This window comes from Poecilia formosa, unplaced genomic scaffold, assembly GCF_000485575.1.
Source record: "Poecilia formosa unplaced genomic scaffold, Poecilia_formosa-5.1.2 Scaffold243, whole genome shotgun sequence".
NCBI classification, from domain to species: domain Eukaryota; kingdom Metazoa; phylum Chordata; class Actinopteri; order Cyprinodontiformes; family Poeciliidae; genus Poecilia; species Poecilia formosa.
In genome coordinates, this window is record NW_006800182.1 from 801039 (window position 1) to 820401 (window position 19363).

General features: G+C 36.6%; 3 protein-coding genes across 3 annotated transcripts in view; all 3 read right to left on the bottom strand.

Annotated features, from left to right (window-relative positions):
- LOC103150159 (olfactory receptor 1J2-like) overlaps window positions 1-2785 on the bottom strand; it is a 4381-nt gene extending 1596 nt beyond the window's left edge. Inside the window, exons 1-2 of the mRNA XM_016680455.1 lie at window positions 2631-2785; window positions 1253-2023 (exon numbers count right to left, since the gene is read on the bottom strand). Coding sequence (XP_016535941.1) covers window positions 1253-2023; window positions 2631-2735 — 876 coding nt within the window. The 5' untranslated portion in view covers window positions 2736-2785. The remainder of the gene's footprint in view (window positions 1-1252; window positions 2024-2630) is intronic.
- Window positions 2786-3665: 880 nt separating this feature from the next.
- On the bottom strand, window positions 3666-6449 carry LOC103150160 (G-protein coupled receptor 183-like). The gene is made up of 2 exons (XM_007569651.1): window positions 6300-6449; window positions 3666-4433 (listed from the first exon to the last, which is right to left on the bottom strand). Exons 1-2 carry the CDS (start codon window positions 6447-6449, stop codon window positions 3666-3668), a joined length of 918 nt encoding a protein of 305 aa, XP_007569713.1.
- A 4485-nt stretch (window positions 6450-10934) lies between these two features.
- On the bottom strand, window positions 10935-15033 carry LOC103150161 (G-protein coupled receptor 183-like). The gene is made up of 4 exons (XM_016680456.1): window positions 14884-15033; window positions 13595-14331; window positions 12246-12396; window positions 10935-11469 (listed from the first exon to the last, which is right to left on the bottom strand). The coding sequence occupies exons 1-4, from the start codon at window positions 15031-15033 to the stop codon at window positions 10990-10992; spliced, it is 1518 nt and encodes a 505-aa protein (XP_016535942.1). The 3' UTR covers window positions 10935-10989.
- Between the last annotated feature and the right edge of the window lie 4330 nt (window positions 15034-19363).

The window sequence follows — 19363 nt, forward strand, 5'->3', positions numbered from 1 at the left end:
ACACGCCCTCCTTTGTAGCAGCAGACCAAGGATGTACGAGTTTACTTTCTACCAAATATATCTTTCAGGGCAAATGGGAAATAGAAACAAAAAGTAACATTGCAAGAGATAATATTAACATAAATTAGTGTGTATGTATTTTACATTTTATAAAGTTGTAATTTAAACTACAGTAATAACTTGTATAAAAATGTATTGTTTTCTTAATTGTGAAAACTGTCACAGTGTCCTGACAATATGAGACCAATAATGTGAAACGAACTAGCTCCTCTGCCTCCTTGCGGTCCTACTGCCATCTGCAGAAATGCACCCCTCCCTTTTTGCTGTACAAATAAGCTTGACTTAAACTCAAGCCATGGCGGTGTTTAAAAATCTCAGTGGATCAATTCTGAAATAAAACCAGCCTATCTGGCACCAGCAACCATCCCTCCTTTAAAGTTATTTAAACTCTTCTTTATCTAGATGCTCAGTTTGAAACTCAGCCAAGTAGAGTTTGTCTGTCATAACGTGTGATTGCAAAAGAAGACAAACACAGAACACGTTGTAATAGAAATGAAGTGTTTTAATAAAATAAGAAAAACTACAGATAAATGCAGGAGACATGGAACTCAGGTAGACAATGGACAGAGAAATGGAAAGATCCAGTGACGAAAAAGAAAAATCCAGGGGCTAATGCTGCATTACGGTTACCATGGAAACACATCAATGATTTAAAAGCCAGATTATTGGCATGACTGTTCAGACTGCAGATGCTTTGACAACTTTTGGATATATAATATAGGGAAATGGGATGAGGGTAAAAAAATGGAAGTAGGTTGCGTTCAACTGTTTTGTTAAAATAGCATTAAATGCAGAAACAAATAAGAAGGAATAAACTTATATGGCAAGATCTGATATGGAAAAAGATTAACTATAAGAGTCAAAAGCAGTTGAGCAATAATAGAGGATTCCAAACATAAATAACAGTCAAAACTCAAACACTCAAGGTTCATGACATTATCATGTCTAGTTGTATACAACACAGTTTACTTTGTCTAGTTGGCAGATTCGTCATTTGTGTTAACGAACAATTTAACAAGTTAATTAAGTTTGCTGAGATTGACCTTAATAAATGCTGCATGAAAATGACGTGTTAACTTGCACTTTGTTATATTCATGTTTAACTACTGACTCACTACCCATTTTCACGCAGGCTTTGTTGAAAAAGCTCAGTGTATTTCACAAGACTTTTGGATCGCTGTTAGGTTTGTACCCTTATTGCTTTTACTTGCAAACATATAAAATACTTCTTAAAGTACATTCTGAAAGTTTTGTCTCGTATCCCATAAACAACGGGACTTAGACAGCGAGGAATGATCTGGATTAATATAAAAATAGTATGCTGTATGGGAATTCTCTGCCCAGGAAACAAGTATATAAGGAGCTGCTTCAGTAAAGTTTGCATATACAGCGTCATGCACATCAACATCTGAAAACCATGAAGCAGAATAGTGTTTCTTGCTTTTTTAGCATCAGAATTTGCAGCTTTTGCCACAAACAAAACTCTGAAATAAGTGTAGAACAGAATGAGACAAACAACCACCAGAAAAAATATATGGGACGCATCTCTCTTATTTTTACTGTCGCTGCTTCTGAACACTCTGTCCCTGTCACAGAAAACTCTCGTTTTCAAAAAATGCAGCTCTTCAGTAATGAAAAGAATAAAGATATCAGGCAGAATAGTAAGCAAGCTTATCACCCACATAATGCCAATGGCAATGTAGGTTTTCTTAACTGTACATATGTTTCCATGGCGGAGGGGGATGCAGACGGAGATGTAACATTCTGCTGCCATGCAGGCCAGATTCACCGGAGTGTTTCTGGTGGTGAGAATAGCCGGCAGGAGGATGAACATGCACAGGGAGACATAGATGGTGAAGTAGGAATTGGCAAAGAGGTAGAGGGAAATGCTGAGTATCAACTGGAGTGTTTTGTTTAGCACCAAGTGGATGAAAAGGATGTAGCGAGGGTTGAACCTGAAGATCTGTGAAGTGCATGAGTCCAGAGTTAAATGACAAGGTGAGAGAAAACAATGAAAAACACTTCTGTGTTGTAACATTTCAGTTTGGATTTAAAACTTAACATAAAAAAGTTATTTTGCTATTCCAATAATTCAGAAACCTAAACATTACACAATACATTAAACATCACACTGTAGTTTGTTTAAATTAAACAACTGCACTGTCAAGTATCATAAAATATGGAAAAGATTGTGCACAAACTCTCTCTACTCGTCACCATGTCAGTTTAACAGTGTCAACAATAATCACGTTTTATAGACCTATGCTGAGCATGGAAATATAGGGAAAACATTATGCAATAATTGAAATAAAGAAAAGTTAAGGATCATTTTTATTATGCTAGATCCAATCTGTAACATAAAAGAGACGTGTGGGTTAGAAAAAAAGATGATGAAATTGAGCACATAAAACTAGTGCTCAATTAGTTTTATGAAAGTTTTGTCTCGTATCCCATAAACAACGGGACTTAGACAGCCTAACTACCTACTAGTTAGGTAGTCTTTCTACCTAACTATTGAGAAACAAAAAAAAGGCACAACACTAACACACATTATAAAAGAAAATACACACTTGATGTTTGTTGAATATGTGAATCATTAGCGTATTAATGGAGCAGGTGATGATGCCGAGTAAAATAACAACCAGATTGGCTACAACAGCAGTCAGAGAAAGCATGCCCAGATTAACTCCAGGTCCGGTCAGGTTGCCCTCAGTAACTGTGAAATTTGTGCCAGGAGCTGATGAAGAAGACATCTGATAAAACATAAAATTACAAAAGGCATAGTTTAACTTATGATAAAAAAAAATACATATAAATGCATACATCAAGTTTTAAGTTCCTGAAAGACAGATGGAAATCCTCCTGATTAAAAATACAGACCTTGAAAGAGGCGTGTTGAGAGTAATCTGTGTTGATGTGGGTGTTCTCTATGTAATATTTATCAGAGTACTAGCCTGAGTATTTATTTGTGAATCTCATTTAATACAGACACACCTATACATCAGAAGTGACCAATGATGAAGGACTTAGTTTTCTAACTCTAACAGATCTTTCAGTGTAAACTGGAAATAAGTTAACAAAAAGCAATATTGGAAAAGATCATTTTAATATGACTAAGGTACTTATGATTACAAATTACTTTTTAAATAGTCATGATTATAGAGCTTGTACTACATTATGCATTTATCCCCCCAATACTTATCAGAATTTCAAAAAGAATCAATATTTTACATAGATTGTTTTTGGTCTTTAGTTGGTTAATAAAACAATGGTTTATAAGTCATCTTCATAACTTCCACAAAAAGTTGCTTCGGCTCTATTGTTATCTTTAAGGTTGACAATATCCCACTTTGGTTGTTTTTAAAAGTGGCTATGTGAATAAATCTGCCGTTTGCATCATGTTTAAATGAGGCTAAAAATGGAAGAATTTACTTGGGTCCTGCTGTTACTAAAAAGTACAGTTTCATAATATATTGTTTTCGTACACATCAAATTGTTGAGAACAGGGAATTTAACAAGGTTTTTAAAGAAACATTTTAATAAGATTCAATAGAGTTGATATACAATGAATGAATACAAAAATTAAAAGTACATGCCCTACTGTGTTACTGTGTGCTTATCTTACACAGAAAATATCCTTTCAGGTGCTTTCTGAACGTTTTGTCTCGCACACCATAGATAATTGAACTAATAAATCTTGGTAATATTTGGAACAATAAATAACAAGCAAACAGAGCATCTAAATAATAATCACGAAACCATTGCCACACCATATCTTTTACAAGGTGTTCTACATATGTTGCCATACACAACAGAAGCTGAAACCCATGGAGAACGATTGTGTTCCTCGCCTTTTTAGCATCTTTACTTGCTGTTCTTGCTGTGAACATTATGCGGAAATAGATGAAAAAGATAATGCACCAAACTAAAACCAAATATACAATGTAGGTAATATTTCTCCTCTCTATTATTCTGGGATTTTTAAAAACAAGTTCCCTGACGCAAAACACGCGTAATTTAAAATAGTCCTGTGACTCCGTAGCCAAAGTCATGAAGAGATCAGGGAGAACAGACACCAAGCTGGTGGCCCAGATTAAAAGAATCAGCAGCCGTGTTTTTTTAACTGTGCAGATCTGAGCGTGACGGAGGGGCATCCAGATGGCGATGTAGCACTCCACTGCCATGCAGGCCAGGTTCAGCGGGGTGTTTTCAGTAGTGAAGATAGCAATCAGTATAAAGAAGTAACAAACAGTCATCGGCATCCAGAAGAAGATGTAGCTAATGATGAAAAGTGCGACAGTCAGCGTTACTTGGATCATGTCATTGATCACCAAGTGAACAAACAGGATGTACCGGGGATTTGTGTTGAAGATCTAAAGAAAGACAAAACAGAGCACATGTTTTAGCAGTGACAATGATAGAAGTAAAAAAAAAAAAGAAAAACATATGTGGAATGATGGACCAAATAAGATATTAGGTTTGATGTAACCAGCCACTTGTTCTACGCTTTGATTCCTTCAGAGGGTTTAGGTTCTCAAGTATTAAGAAACAATTGTTTTCTGGAGGAGAAGACTTTGTTGGAGTTTTAAATTTTACGCAATTGCCAATATTAGACCATGATATGTGTAATGCCCCAGTTTGACGCTACGAAGCTTAACAGAATTTGCGTACACTCTAAGGAACTATCCCCCACATTGAAGAGTGAAGTGCCAATCCGAAAGAGGCACCTGTTATGTTAGTTCAATATGGAAGCCTGGCCAACACAGACTGAACGGCTTTGTTCACTTCCTCAGCTGTCAGCAATAACAGGCAGACTATAATAATAAATGCGAGGAATCAAAGTCAATCAGAGAAAGTCCAGACTGAGCTCTGAAGCAAGATTATAATCGAACTGAATTTCTCAGGAAGGCAATGCAGGCAAGGTTTTATGCAATATATTGGAATATTTATTGATAAATAGTGTGGCATTGTTAATTTTAATTAAAACTAAAACATTACTGGTTCACTAATAAAAAATAAAGGGATCGACATTGGTTTTAAAAAATTATTTGTATTTAAAATTCTCAGATGTCAGAAATACTTATCTCGCTGTGTGCATGCAGTAATTGCATCTTTGCTGCATGTAGGTAAAAATTAACTTTCTAGGTCTGGAGATAAAAAAATGTTCTGTTGTTTTAAAAGGTTACATGATTTTATACAAACTATTGTTAGCTTTTGTGTTATAATTCTAACTTTTATTTGCTGTATTTCTTCAACTTATGCCTAAATTGCTCATTTCCTCTTTTGTTTCATTTTCTTTGCTTCATTTTAGGAGTAGTATTACTTAAAATCTACTTTTTTGAGGTTTACATCATGTTATGTTATTTCCTAATCAAAAACATACCTGGAATGTTGTCTTATTTTTTTTTCATGCATATATGAGAAATCCCTTAATTTTCCTTGGCAGCCATTAAGCTGTGCAAAGCGCTTGGGTGGACCAAACGCCGCCTTTTCCAGTTTTCCACTTACTCAGCCCAAAAAAGCACCACTACCCTACAATTCCCTCACTTAGCTCCTTCAGACTAGCGAGTGGCAAGTAGCAAACACTTTGTGGAATTGTGCATCTGCTAAGCTCATTATACAAGCTAAGTTAAAAGGTTAGTAAAGGGCAGATGTGATGACTTCCTGAAAGCAGAGTTTGATAAAGGAGTTTTTAAAGAGACAGAGGCCCAATTTTAAGGCATTAAAACACAAAGTCAAATTTCTTAAGTTATGTTTGATATGTGGCAATTTTATAACAACCAAAGGAAATGACTTCATTTTGCAATAAATCGGCACTACGTCCCTGCAAAATATGTAATAATTACTAAAATAGTGTTCACATAAGCTTGTTATTAATCATTATGTATCTCAGGATGGAATGATCTGTATTGCAAGCCACAATTTCCTAATTTGTACATATAAAAACCATGTCCTTATTCTTCCATGTCAGATTTATGTTCTACTTTGTGTTGTTCTGTCACATAAAATCACAACAAAATACATTGACGTTTGTGGCTATAATATTAGAAAATGTGAACAAATAAAATTGGTGAGTACTTTGTAACACAATACATTTCATTGTCTTCTGCTTCAATTTTAATGTAAAAATCCTGGCCAAATCAGGATGACTAGCAGAAAATCTTAACACTAAAATTTGTTTTCCATTTGATTCTTCAATCAGTCATACAATAAATGTATGACTCATTACAATGTCTGACCTGGTGTTTAGAGAAGGTATAAATGAGTCCTGCATTGATGTAGTTGATGAAGATACTGAGGGCCACAACAATGAGGTTCTTAATCAAAGCCTTGGAGAAAGAATCTCCATATTGTATAGCCACTGTCACATTGGCAGCAGACACATTCATTTCTTTAGATCTGTAAAAGAGGAAAGTAGAAAGAGATACACAGAATTACTGTAACTTTATCAAATTTTATTTACATAGCACATTTACAAAAGTGACCAAAGTGCTTTAATAATTACAACTTCATAAATATAAAATAAAATATAACCAAGTTTGATGAAAAATGTGATGACAAAATTGGCAGTAAAATACTAATAAATTCACAATACAAATAAAATCCAAGACATGCGTAATTTGAGTTGCAGCAATTTCCCAAACACTACATACAAACACATACACACTGCTTACATACATAGGAAGTACATCAGTACATGTGTACTGATGTACTTCCTTTTTTAACTGCAGTTGAAGCCCAGTGAAAATAAATATGTTTTCAGTCTCAACTTTCACTGCCACAGTGAAAGCTCAGTCATCTCTAGTCTTTAACCTAACTTTAGGGACAGACAACAAAAGCTGGTTGGCTGATCTCTGGGCTCTGGGTGAGACGTAGGTGAAAAGTTGTGTTTAAACTACAAACACTTAAAACAATAAATAAAAGCTTAAATTTAACCTGAAAGACAACATGGAGCCAGTGAAGGGTGCATAAAATAGGGATAATAGATTCATGCCTCCTTCTTTAGAATGACTGCTATGCTTCTCATGTTCATAATAGATAGGTATCTAAATATTCTATTCTCTATAAATCATAAGATTACTCAAGGATTTTGGATGCTTAGAATATTTTATGTTGTATTTTTGCACAGACATCAGTACCACAAATGAGGCTGTTCTTTGTTTCTGCAGTTTTATAGTTAATTGTTCAGTTTCTGCCATGTTGTAAATCACATCACGTTTGTATCCAGACCACACTTGAAGCCTTATTTTTCTACACATCAGTGATTTTTTAAGAAATATGCAATTGTTTAGGTCACTGTATAACCTTCATTAAAAGATTTAACAATCACAAGACCTTGTTAAAGTTGTGCAATGTCTGATACCAAAGTAACAACTCATTAAGTCTTTCACTCAACATTTTACTGACATTACTGTGAAATGAATATTTACATATTGAGCCTGTCATGTACGACAAAAGGTAAATTTCAGTGTGAACTCTTAAGCTCAGAATCATTAAACTATAATACATTATAAGTTGCATTATATTATAATATGAGTTAAAGAAGAGGAAGAAAAACACATTAAATCCAGAAACACACTTAAGTAGAATTTTGCAGTTTGCAACCATTGTGTGAAACAAAAACAGACATTTACAGCAGACAGTAAAAGTTGCAGATGTATTTAATATCAAATAGAATCACTAACCTCAAGTTCAGGATCCCCACATTGGATTTTTTTTTTCTTTCTTCACTTGTTCCTCACTTAGGACGGACACAATATATTAAGTAAAGATAAAATATATTAAGTAATTCATTTAGCTCTTAAAGGTTTACTGTTGTTGTTTCCCTCCTCTTTAACTATTTGTTTGCAGTTGTTTTAATGCCAAATTTTCATACGGGATCTACTTGACAGATTCAAATAAGACTAAAACTGACATTTCACTCTTTATATAGTTTGGACAGCATCAGTCTAAGGGCTCATGGGTGTGGCCGTGCATACGTAGAAATTAGCAATCCACTTGGATTGCTGTTGTGTTGGACCAGTGCCACAGCTAACAGTTGGAGGAAACCAGCCCTCAAGGCCTGGATTTCAACACCCCTTTGTCAGTGTTTCATTAGTAAGACTTATAAGTTAATGTTTACAAGTTAATTGAAAATAAACTCTGAAATAATGTTTTGCCATTATTGTCCTGGACTGTCCATAACAAACACCATGTTCATTATGGTGTCCATATGTGCTCTTAACACCAGGACACCCTAGGCAGCAGTTCATTGATCAACTTTGTTGTAGACTCATCGAATCTGTGGCCACATGTCTTGGTCACTCAGGTAAAAAGAGGTACAGAGCTGTCCACTGACCACTACCTGGTAGTGAGTTGACTCCAGTAATGGGATAGGATGCCAGGTCAGACCTAGCAGGCCCAAACATTTTCTGAGGGTCTGCTGGGAACGTTTGGCAGAGTCTCCCGTGACATGGAGCTTTAACTCTCACCTCCGGGAGAACTTTGAACACATCCTGGGGAAGGTGGGGAGACATTGAATCTGAGTGGATCATGTTCTGTGGTTCCATTGTCGAGGCAGCTTATTGGAACTGTGACCACAAGGTTGTTGGTGCCTGTCATAGAGGCAACCCTCAAACCCACAGGTGCACACCTTCGGCAAGGGATGGTGTCAGATTGAAATGGAGTCCTATTGGGCCTTTTTGGCCTGTGGGGCTCCAGAAGCAGCTGATGGGTACAGGCAGTCGGAGCGGCCGGCAGCTCAGGTGGTTACTGAGGCAAAAACTCAAATGTGGGAGAAGTTTGGATAGGCCATGGAGAAAGACTTTCACATAGCTTCAAGGCGATTTTGGTCCATCATCCAGCATCTCAGGAAAGGGAAGCATTACAGCACGAACACTGTTAGTGGGGATGGTGTGCTGCTGACCATGTCTTTGGACATTATGGGCTGGTGGACAGAATACTTTGAAGACGTCCTCAATCCCACCAACATACCTTCCATTGAAGTTGGGTTCTCCAATCTCTGGTGATGAGGTTACTAAGGTGGATAAAGAGCTCCTCTGTGGCAAGGCCCCAGGGGTGGATGGGATTCGCCCAGAGTTCCTCAAGGCTCTGAATGTTGTAGGGTTGTGCTGGTTGATGAGACTCTGCAATATTCCGTGGACATCAGGGGCAGTTCCCCTGGATTGGCAGAAGGGGGTGGTGGTTCCCCTGTTCAAAAAGGGGTACTGTAGAGTAAGCCACAGAGGTCACACTCTTAACCCTCCCTGGTAAGGTATATTCAGAGGTCCTGGAGAGAAAGGTCCATCGTATAGTCAAACCTTGGATTCAGAAAGAGCAGTGTGGGTTTTCCTCCGGGTTGTGTAACACTGGACCAGCTCTACACCCTCAGCAGCATCCTGGAGGGTGTATGGAAGTTCATCCAACCAGTCTATATGTGCTTTATGGACTTGCAGAAGGTGTTCAACCCTTGGGGGGATCTGTGGGATTGCTCCAGGAGTATGGAGCAACCCATAAGGGTACAGGGCCCTTTGATATGTCCCTGTACAGCCGGTGTCAGAGCCTGGTTTGCATTGCTAGCAGTAAGCCGGGCTCTTTTTCAGTGACAGTTGCCATGGCTGCCCTTTTCACCGATTCTGTCCATTACCTTTGTGGACAGAATTTCTAGGCACAGTAAAGGTGTTGAGGGGATCCATTTTGGTGTCCTTAGGATCTCATTTTTGCTTTTTGCAGATGATGTGCCCCTACTGGTTTCATCAGGTTGTGATCTACAGTTTTCACTGGAGCGGTTCGCAGTCGAGTGTGAAGTGGCCGAGATGAGGATCAGTGCCTCCAAGTCCAAGGCCATGGTCTTGAGCCAGAAAAGGGTAGAGTGACTTCTCTGGGATGGGGAGGATATCCTGCCTCAAGTGGAGGAGTTAAAGTATCTCAGGATCTTGTTCACAAATGAGGAAAAAATGTAGCGGGCGATCGACAGGTGGATTGGTGCAGCGTCTGCAGTGAAGCGGATGCTGTTCCAGTCCGTCGTGTTGAAGAGAGAGCTGAGTCTAAAAGCGAAGCTCTCAATTTACCAGTCAATCTACGTTCCTACCCTCATTCATTGTCATGAGCTTTGGATCATGACCGAAAGAATGAGGTCATGGATACAAGCGAAAACTGAAATGAGTTTTCTCTATGTCTGGGCTTTCCCATAGAGATAGGGTGAGAAGCTCAGTCATCTGGGAAAACTCAGAGTAGGGCCACTGTTCCTTCACATTGAGAGGCTCCAGTTAAGATGACTTGGGTATCTAGATGAACGCCTCCTGGACGTCTCCCTGATGTTCTGGACACATCCCACCGGGACACCTGACTCAGAGGATGACCCAGGACATGCCGGAGGGACTATATTTCTCGATTGGCGTGGAAAAGCCTTGGGATTCCCCTAGAGGAGCTGGCCCAAGTGGGTGGTGTAAGGGAAGTCTGGACCTCCCTACTTAGGCTAATACCCCCGTGATCCCACTCCGGATAAGCGGAAGAAAATGGATGGAAGAACGGATGGACAAAATAATTTTTTGAAAAAAGATAATTAAACAACAAAGTTTTTTAAGAAACATATTTATAAGATTGAATACAAGTGATATATAATGCCGGACTGGAAAAAAAATCAAAAGTACATACCCTACTAATGTTTCTGTGGATTTATTTTACACAGTAAATGTCCTTTTAGGTGCTTTCTGAACGTTTTGTCTCGTAGACCATAGATAACTGAACTAATAAATCTTGGTAATATTTGGAACAATAAATAACAAGCAAAAAGGGTGTCAAAATAATAATCACGAAACCATTGCCACACCATATCTTTTACAAGGTGTTCTACATATGTTGCCATACACAACAGAAGCTGAAACCCATGGAGAACGATTGTGTTCCTCGCCTTTTTAGCATCTTTACTTGCTGTTCTTGCTGTGAACATTATGCGGAAATAGGTGAAAAGATAATGCACCAAACTAAAACCAAATATACAATGTAGGTAATATTTCTCCTCTCTATAATTCTGGGATTTGGAAAAACCCGTTCCCTGATGCAAAACACACGTAATTTAAAATAGTCCTGTGACTCCGTAGCCAAAGTCATGAAGAGATCAGGGAGAACAGACACCAAGCTGGTGGCCCAGATTAAAGAAATCAGCAGCCGTGTTTTCTTAACTGTGCAGATCTGAGCGTGACGGAGGGGCATCCAGATGGCGATGTAGCACTCCACTGCCATGCAGGCCAGGTTCAGCGGGGTGTTTTCAGTAGTGAAGATAGCAATCAGTATAAAGAAGCAACAAACAGTCATAGGAAGGTAGAATAAGTAGCTAGTGACGAAAAGTGCAACACTCAGTGTTACTTGAATCAAGTCATTGATCACCAAGTGAACAAACAGGATGTACCGGGGATTTGTGTTGAAGATCTAAAGAAAGACAAGAAAAGCACTTGTATTAGTAGTGACACTTATAGAAGTCAAAGGTAATGTATAATTTTGAGTGATGGACTAAATAAATAATGGTACAGGTACAGCATAGTCCACATGGAAGCTGGTCAGAAATTGTGGTAAGATGGATGATGCTACACAGAGGGATAAACCTGTTGCAGGGTTCAAAACACATGAAACCTAAGGTGGAGTTTTTAGGAACGAAAACCCTACATTTACAGTTAGAACTACAAAGTATTGGTTTAGTTAAAAACATCTCCATGTGTTAGAATGGCCCAGTTAAAGTTTCGATGGAATATAAAATGAGAAACTATGAACTATGGCAAAACCTGAAAATCAATGTTCACTGCTTACCATCAATCATTATGTATCTGAGGATGGGGTGAACATTATCACAAGCCACACTTATCTGATATTTACATGCAAAAAAATCTGAAAAACCGAGTTTCATTTTCCTTCCACATCACATTTATATGCTACTTTGTGTTGTTGTTTTGTCACAAAAAATCACAACAATATGCAGGTTTCTGGCTGTAACATGTGAAAATATTTTAAAAATCATATCTATGTATACTGTTGCAACACACTGTATTTAATCATCTTCTTCTGCTTCAAAACCTTGACAAAATCACAATGATGAACATAAATGCTAAGCACTACCATAAAACTAGTATTCCATTTGATTCTTCAGTGAATCAAATGAAGAATCATTTGATTAATTGATTAAGGCAGTAAATGTCATTAAAATGTCTGACCTGGTGTTTAGAGAAGGTATAAATGAGTCCTGCATTGATGGAGTTAATGAAAACGCAGAGGCCCACAACAATGAGGTTCTTGAGCAACACCTTGGTGAAGGGAATCTCTATCACTGTCACATTGGCAGCAGACACATTCATTTCTTTAGGTCTGTAAAGAGAAAAGAAAAAGACACTACATTTTTTATAGAGAACTTCTTTTAAATCAAAAGTGGTTTTCTTTTCCTCCTGTTCATGACACAGATAATCTGTGTCATGTTATACTGTCATGACATAGTGACATTTTTAACAAATATGTGAAAAACATATCTTTATAAAAGTTACTACTACCACTGCAGCTTTATTCTTAGAAATATGGTGACCTTATTAATACCTGCACTAGACTCAACATGACATGTTTACATATTGTGATAAACTTATAGCTTAACATTCCGATGTGTTTAAAAGGATCATGACATTATTTTTAGGTATTGATTATTGGGCAGTTTAAACTATTGCACGTCACAATGACGTGTTTACTCAAAGAAAAAGAAATAAATAAGAGACAACACAAAACCATATTCATTTTTGTAACCAAAATGCCCAGAAATTCACTTTGAAAATATGGACAAACATTTAAAACTGATCTCTTTCAAATGTTCGTTTATCAAGTTGTAAAATGTTGACTTTCAAAAACTCATTTTCATCTTTTTAAGACCAAAAAAGTGAAAGGAAACCCGCCCTCAAGTATTCTTTTTAGGTATTGCGTTTTTTTATTTATTTTTTTTTTTTTTGATCAAAACTTTATTGAACAGAAGTAGATCTCAGTCGAGCAAAACAGAGGTGGCGTCAACAGGCACTTCATGCTGTCCTGTTGAAGGAAATTACTGCATACATAGTTCGTTTAAGGTTGCATTTCCGGTAGGATATTGTAAAGGTATTATTTTGTAACTTTCTTTTTGTTCAATATGTTGTCCATTACTTCACAATAAAACGAGTCCTTTGGTTATACAAACGACCTGCGACTTGCGAGGTTCTCCAAGATGGCGTCCATGTATTTTCATTAAATATATACAGTCGCAATTATAAAAGTGCATATTATGCTGCAGCTCATATCCATATTTAAATTGTCTGGTTTTTCTAGTTTTCAGATTCACTCTTTTGAATGTCATTAAACCTGCTGATAACGTTCTCAAGAGTTGTGACATTTGCTACCATTTGACAATGCAACACATTGTCTTAGAAAAGTTGACAGTGTTTTAGTAAGTTATTTTGAGATTTAATACAGGTCACACGAAAAGACTGAAAAAAAACTTGAGATATATATACCTTATTAATATCACTGTGGGCTCACCTTACATAGTAAATACCTTTTTAGGTGCTTCCTGAAGGTTTTGTCCCTTATGCCATAGATAATTGAACTAATAGATCTTGGTAGTATTTGGAAAATTATATAACAAACAAACAGAGAATCTGAGTAATACTTAGGAAGCCATTGCAACACAGCCTGTTTCACCAGGTGTTCTGCATACGTTGCCATGCACAAAAGAAGCTGAAGCCCGTGAAGGAGGACTGTGTTCCTCGCCTTTTTAGCATGTCTACTTGCTGTTCTTGCCGTAAATAGTATGCGGAAATAAATGAAAAAAATAATGCACCAAACGAGAACCAGATATACAATATATGTAATATTCCTTCTCTCTATGATTCTGGGACTTCGAAAAGCAGTTTCCCTAAGGCAAAACACTTGTGTATTAAAATAGTCCAGTGGCTCCGTGGCCAAGGTAATGAAGAGATCAGGGAGAACAGACACCAAGCTGGTGATCCAGATTAAGGAAATCAGCAGCCTCGTTCTCTTGATCGTGCAGATCTGAGCGTGGCGGAGGGGGATGCAGATGGCGATGTAGCACTCCACTGCCATGCAGGCCAGGTTCAGCGGGGTGTTTTCAGTAGTGAAGAGGGCAATCAGTATTAAGATGCAACAGACAAATACATGGATCTTGTAGAGGATGTAGCTAATGATGAACAGTGCAACAGTCAGCGTTACTTGGATCATGTCATTGATCACCAAGTGAACAAACAGGATGTACCGGGGATTTGTGTTGAAGATCTGGAGAAAAACAACAAAAACAGTAAAACAGCACATTATTGTAGCGGTGTGTATAGCAGTCAAGAATTTACATTTTATGTCAAATGATGGACCAAATAATTATGAGGTCTTATGCAATACTGTTGGGAACTGACAGAAAATGACAGAAATTTTATGTTGCATGTGTTGCATGACAACTATTAATTTTACACTATAAAAATCTGTCCTTTGTGGAAAAGAGGCCCATTGTTTAAAAAACCTGCAGTGAGAGATGGCTTTTCTAATAAATTACTGATCCTAAATGCTAAGAACTTTAAACACTATGCATCATTTTCCTTCCACATCACTTTTCTGTGCTACTTTGTATTGGTCTGTCAAATTAAATCACAGCCAACTTTAGTATGGCTTTAGCATGAAAAACATGTAAAATTGAAATATGTGAATACTTTTGGAAGATACTGCATTTAATATTCTGCTTCAATTTAAATGTAAAACCTTACCATTAGTTTTCTATTCAATATAATTCTGAAATAACTGTATCCTGAAGGCAGTAAATATGATTAAAATAATGACCTGGTTTCCGCAGAACGTATGAATGAGTCCTGCATTGATGTAGTTGATGGAAATGCTAAGAACCACAACAATAACATTCTTAATCACAGCCTTGGTGAAGGAATCCCGGTTATCTGGAACTCCTGTCACATTAGCAATGGATATATTCATCTTTTCCAGCCTGTAAAGAGAAAAGAAGAAAGTGTTTCATCTTTTACAGAGATCCAATATCAAAAGTTTTTTTTTTGTTTTTTTTTTCTGGTTTTCATAATAGTTGATGGTTGAACTCTAAACCCTATAAAGGTGCATAACTTTGTTTAAGCACTTCTGACACTTACAAACCCAAACTTGCTTTTGCTCAGAAGTTAAGTTTTGGCATTTTGTACATCATGTTGTAAAATTGCTTAGATTTGGAACCACATTGAAACTTTCTGCCCATCAATGAATCTTTAGAAAATGTTATGGTGTCTCTTTTAACATGCTCTCCTTCTTAAAGGAATGATATAACAACAATCACAGGCTCTTCTTAGAGTTTTACAATCCAGCACTCCTGCTTTCTTTTAACACCAAATGAAAATAATTGTTGCATAAAAAACCTTTTTCAACTGTCATGTAAAGTAAATAATCAATTTCAACGTTTAGGCTGTCAATCATTAAAAGCATAACATTACAAAAAACGTAATGAGTTGGGAAAAGAGGAGCCTAACTCCATAAATTAATTCACACCTCTAAGCAAAATCTGGGTAATTGCACTAAATATCTATACAAATAATATACTTTTTCATGAAGATGTAAATGCAGGACATTTTCAAGAGGTAAAATAGAAGCACTAACCTTGAACTCAAGATCACCACATCAGCAATTTTGTTTTGTTGTTGTTTTGTTTTGGTTTGGTTTTTGGCTAGATTTTTTTTTTTACCTGTTTCTTATTCAGGAAGGTTAAAATGTGCTAAAGACATCCAGTTCAACTCAGTCAGCTTGCTTTTATTGTGTGTGAAGATTATGTTTTCCTTTGTTTTAATGCCAAAGTCTACAGGATCTTTGTCAGATTAAAACAACACTAATACTGACATTCTATTCTTTATATAGTTTGGATGGCATCAGTCTAAGGGTTCATTGGTGTGCCTGTGCATACGTACAAACTAGCAGCCCTTGTGATACTGTGTGTGTGTACATGTATGTGTGTGTGTGTGTGTGTATGCATATTTGACTGGATGAAATCTCCAAACATACAAAACCATCTATTATCTAAATCTTTTACTGATCTGTCACTGACACAGTTAAAAAAAATCACAAATACTTGTTCAGTTGCTAGATATGATAGAAAGAAGAAAAAACGAAGACTTTATTTCAAAGCTTCGTACTTCTGTTCTCAGTTCTGTACATCATCCAATTTGGTCAACATGTCAGATCTGTTGTAACATTTTTTTTTTCCCAGATGCCTGCTTTAGAATATAAATTCTGATCATTTTAGGAAATATGCTTACATAGTTACATTATTGTACATAGCTACAATAATGTTTGTTATCTTTCAAGAAAACTAAATAAATTGAATTGTAAAAAGAAGTTGTTAGGGGTTTTGAACATGCTAATAGTGCTTTTTTCATGGGTTACCTTTGCCATGAGTGTTTCTAATGGTTAGTTTTGGATTTTAAGTAAGGACACAGTATATAACATTTCATTAACGATAAGGCTTAAGACTTCAAAGAGAGTTTTAACCTTAGCTCTCTTTGAATGTGCAACAACAGTTTTATGAAAAAGAAACATGGTTTAGATTTTTGTTTGCATTTAGTGAATCTATTCATTCTAATTGTAGGCCCTGCAAGTTTAACTTTTTTCTGTTATGATTCATAAGTTAAAACTTCTTTTGAAAACTTGCAATGCTGCTGCACTCACTTCTACTGGCAATACAACTGGGACATCCTGACATTTCCAGTAATCCTCAGAGTTCAAAAGACAAGTCGTGCTGCAGGATGAGCAAACAAGCATCTCCATAACTCTCTTTAGACTCCAGCTGTAAAGGTCAGGCACAGAGGGGTGGGTTGTTATTTGGGATTCAGTGCCTTATCCACAATAAAACCACCAAGGGGATTTACTAAATGAGCCTTTTGAGAGAGGTTGTTGTGAATGCTATTAAAGAATCAGCAAAGGAAACATTAAGGTGATTATTTATTTGAAATCCCAATTAGGAACAAAGTTCAACATGTTTGATAGCAATCATATGCATAAGGTTAACAAGATTTGGAAGATTGTTTTCAAACAAATCCCCTCCACACAGAGTTTTTAATCAAATCCACCAGGACAGCAGCTTTGTTGCTTACTTTGCAAACTACTTTTCACTTTGTTTAGTTTATTATGAAGTTAAGTTGTCCTGTAACTGGTGGGCTGCCAATTCAAACCCTCTGTCTCACTCACTTTTCCACTGGGTGCCATTCGGTTGTCTATAGTCAGTGTGTCTCTACACTCGGTTGAGAAGTTCTGCAAATGTACCAAATTTCAAACTTCTATGATAAAGTTAGACATTGTGACTTTCAAATGTAAGAACTCTTTTGAATTCTTAAATGTATTGCACAACTGTCACTTATGCAAAAATGTTTAGGCCTCAAAAAAAAAAAAAGAAACAATTTCAGTGAAGGGTAATAAACATTCAAATTGTGATTGACCTTTGCACAGCTTCCCTCCCCACAGGTTTCATTTAAATCTAAAAAACAAAAAACCTGACCGTATTCAGGCTAACGCTACAGTTTCTATTGATGTTCTGATCAGCATTTTTACTTTGATACATATGGGCGCCACAAGACCCATTTCTCTACTTGGCTGTGACACCATGAATAACCAGAAGACGATGAAGCGTCTAAAAGTGAAGTTTTTGTTAAATGTGCCTCTGAGGTGTAGTAGTGGAGAAGGATTTTATTCCAAACAAGCCCATTTTCCAAACCATTTTAGCACTTGGCTAAGTGTTTTGCTAAAAGTGTCTAAATTGGTGCATAAAATGGTTCATAATTGTTCAATTGTAAAGTTCCAGTATTTTTGTCGGATGTATCTGTAGTTCTGCAGTCACACCAGTAGGTGGCAGTAGTATCACACAGAATCGTCAACCAGTTGTGCGTAGAACAAGGGACACACCTAAAAGTTGCAGGACTGTGGCCCACAAAGACTGTACAGACCATTGCTATGAAATATAATTTAATCACTTTAAATAACACCTCATCTTACTTTCTAACACCTACTTCTTACTTTATGCATCTAAATTAATTTATTATGCAACTATTTTTCCTCAGGATTAGTAACCAATATTTCTCAAAAATATTTACTTCTGTTAGAAATCACATGGTGGATGTATAATACCCTGACACTCTGCATACGCTAGACAGACTCCACAGATTATTTAAAAAAAAACAACTAGAGACAATTTTATTCAGACAGACCTTTGATTACTGTTGTTTTTACTTTTTGTTTTGACTTTGTGAAGCACTCTGTGATATGTCTGTGAAAGGTTTTATAAAAATAAGATATTACTTTACGACTTGTTTTATATACATTATAGAATTGTTTGAAATACATTTATTTGATAAAGAAAAGTTTATTAAGAAATTTAAGTTCAACACAGGTTATATATACACAAGACTGAATAACTAAATTAGAAGTATAGGTTTCACTGAGAGTTTTACACATTGTACACAGTAAATACGTTTTTATGTGCTTCCAAAAAGTTTGAACCCTTATGTCATAAATAACTGAACTAATGAATCTTGGTAGTATTTGGAAAATTATATAACAAACAATTCATCAGAACAATTTCAACACAGCCTGTATCGCCAGGGGTGTTGCGTATGTGTCAGGAGGCCTGTTTGTGCGTCTCAACAATAGCATTTAGCTACCTTGACATTAACTGAGGTTTGATATATCCCTTCCTGAGTTTGGTAATTTAAACATTTCCCAATTAAACCTCAGGATAACTTTGTTAGATTATTTTCTCCTGTGAAGATTTATTTGTTTTCCCTCACTTTTTCAATAAAATGATTGATTCACATAGATAGGGAGAGATTAAGAAATTGTGAGATTAATGGCCAATTCCTTCTCTAACATCATTATTTGTCAGGTTATACTGAATGGTTAATTTTCATTTTGGTCACAACTTTTGGAGTACAAAGTTCCAGGCCCATAGATATGTGCTGTAATGTTCAAGTACAAGCATTATCAGAGTCTGGCCCTCATTACAGGCAGTTTGTTGGCCTTGTTTCCAGTGAAAATTGGACTCACCGCAAGTTCCCCATTGTCACTGAATATTTTCAGAAACTGAATCTAAAGGTGCAACCAAGGTGATGAGGGGATTCATTTTTGTAAATATAACCATCTTTGATTGTAACAAAACTGTGTTTGAAAAAAGTCTTAGATACGGCTTAGAGTTTACATTTAGTGGATTTAGGTCATGTATTTTGTTATGATTCATAAATGCAAACTTCTCTTTCAAACTTGCAAAGTTATTGCACTTACTTCC

Excerpts from the sequence above, each read along its gene's own strand:
- LOC103150160 (XM_007569651.1), bottom strand. The coding sequence starts at position 6,449 with ATGAATGTGTCTGCTGCCAATGTGACAGTGGCTATACAATATGGAGAT. Across the intron at positions 4,434-6,299 it reads ATACCTTCTCTAAACACCAG|ATCTTCAACACAAATCCCCG; the intron begins GTCAGACATTGT and ends GTCTTTCTTTAG.
- LOC103150161 (XM_016680456.1), bottom strand. The coding sequence starts at position 15,033 with ATGAATATATCCATTGCTAATGTGACAGGAGTTCCAGATAACCGGGAT. Across the intron at positions 14,332-14,883 it reads ATACGTTCTGCGGAAACCAG|ATCTTCAACACAAATCCCCG; the intron begins GTCATTATTTTA and ends GTTTTTCTCCAG. Across the intron at positions 11,470-12,245 it reads ATACCTTCTCTAAACACCAG|ATCTTCAACACAAATCCCCG; the intron begins GTCAGACATTTT and ends GTCTTTCTTTAG.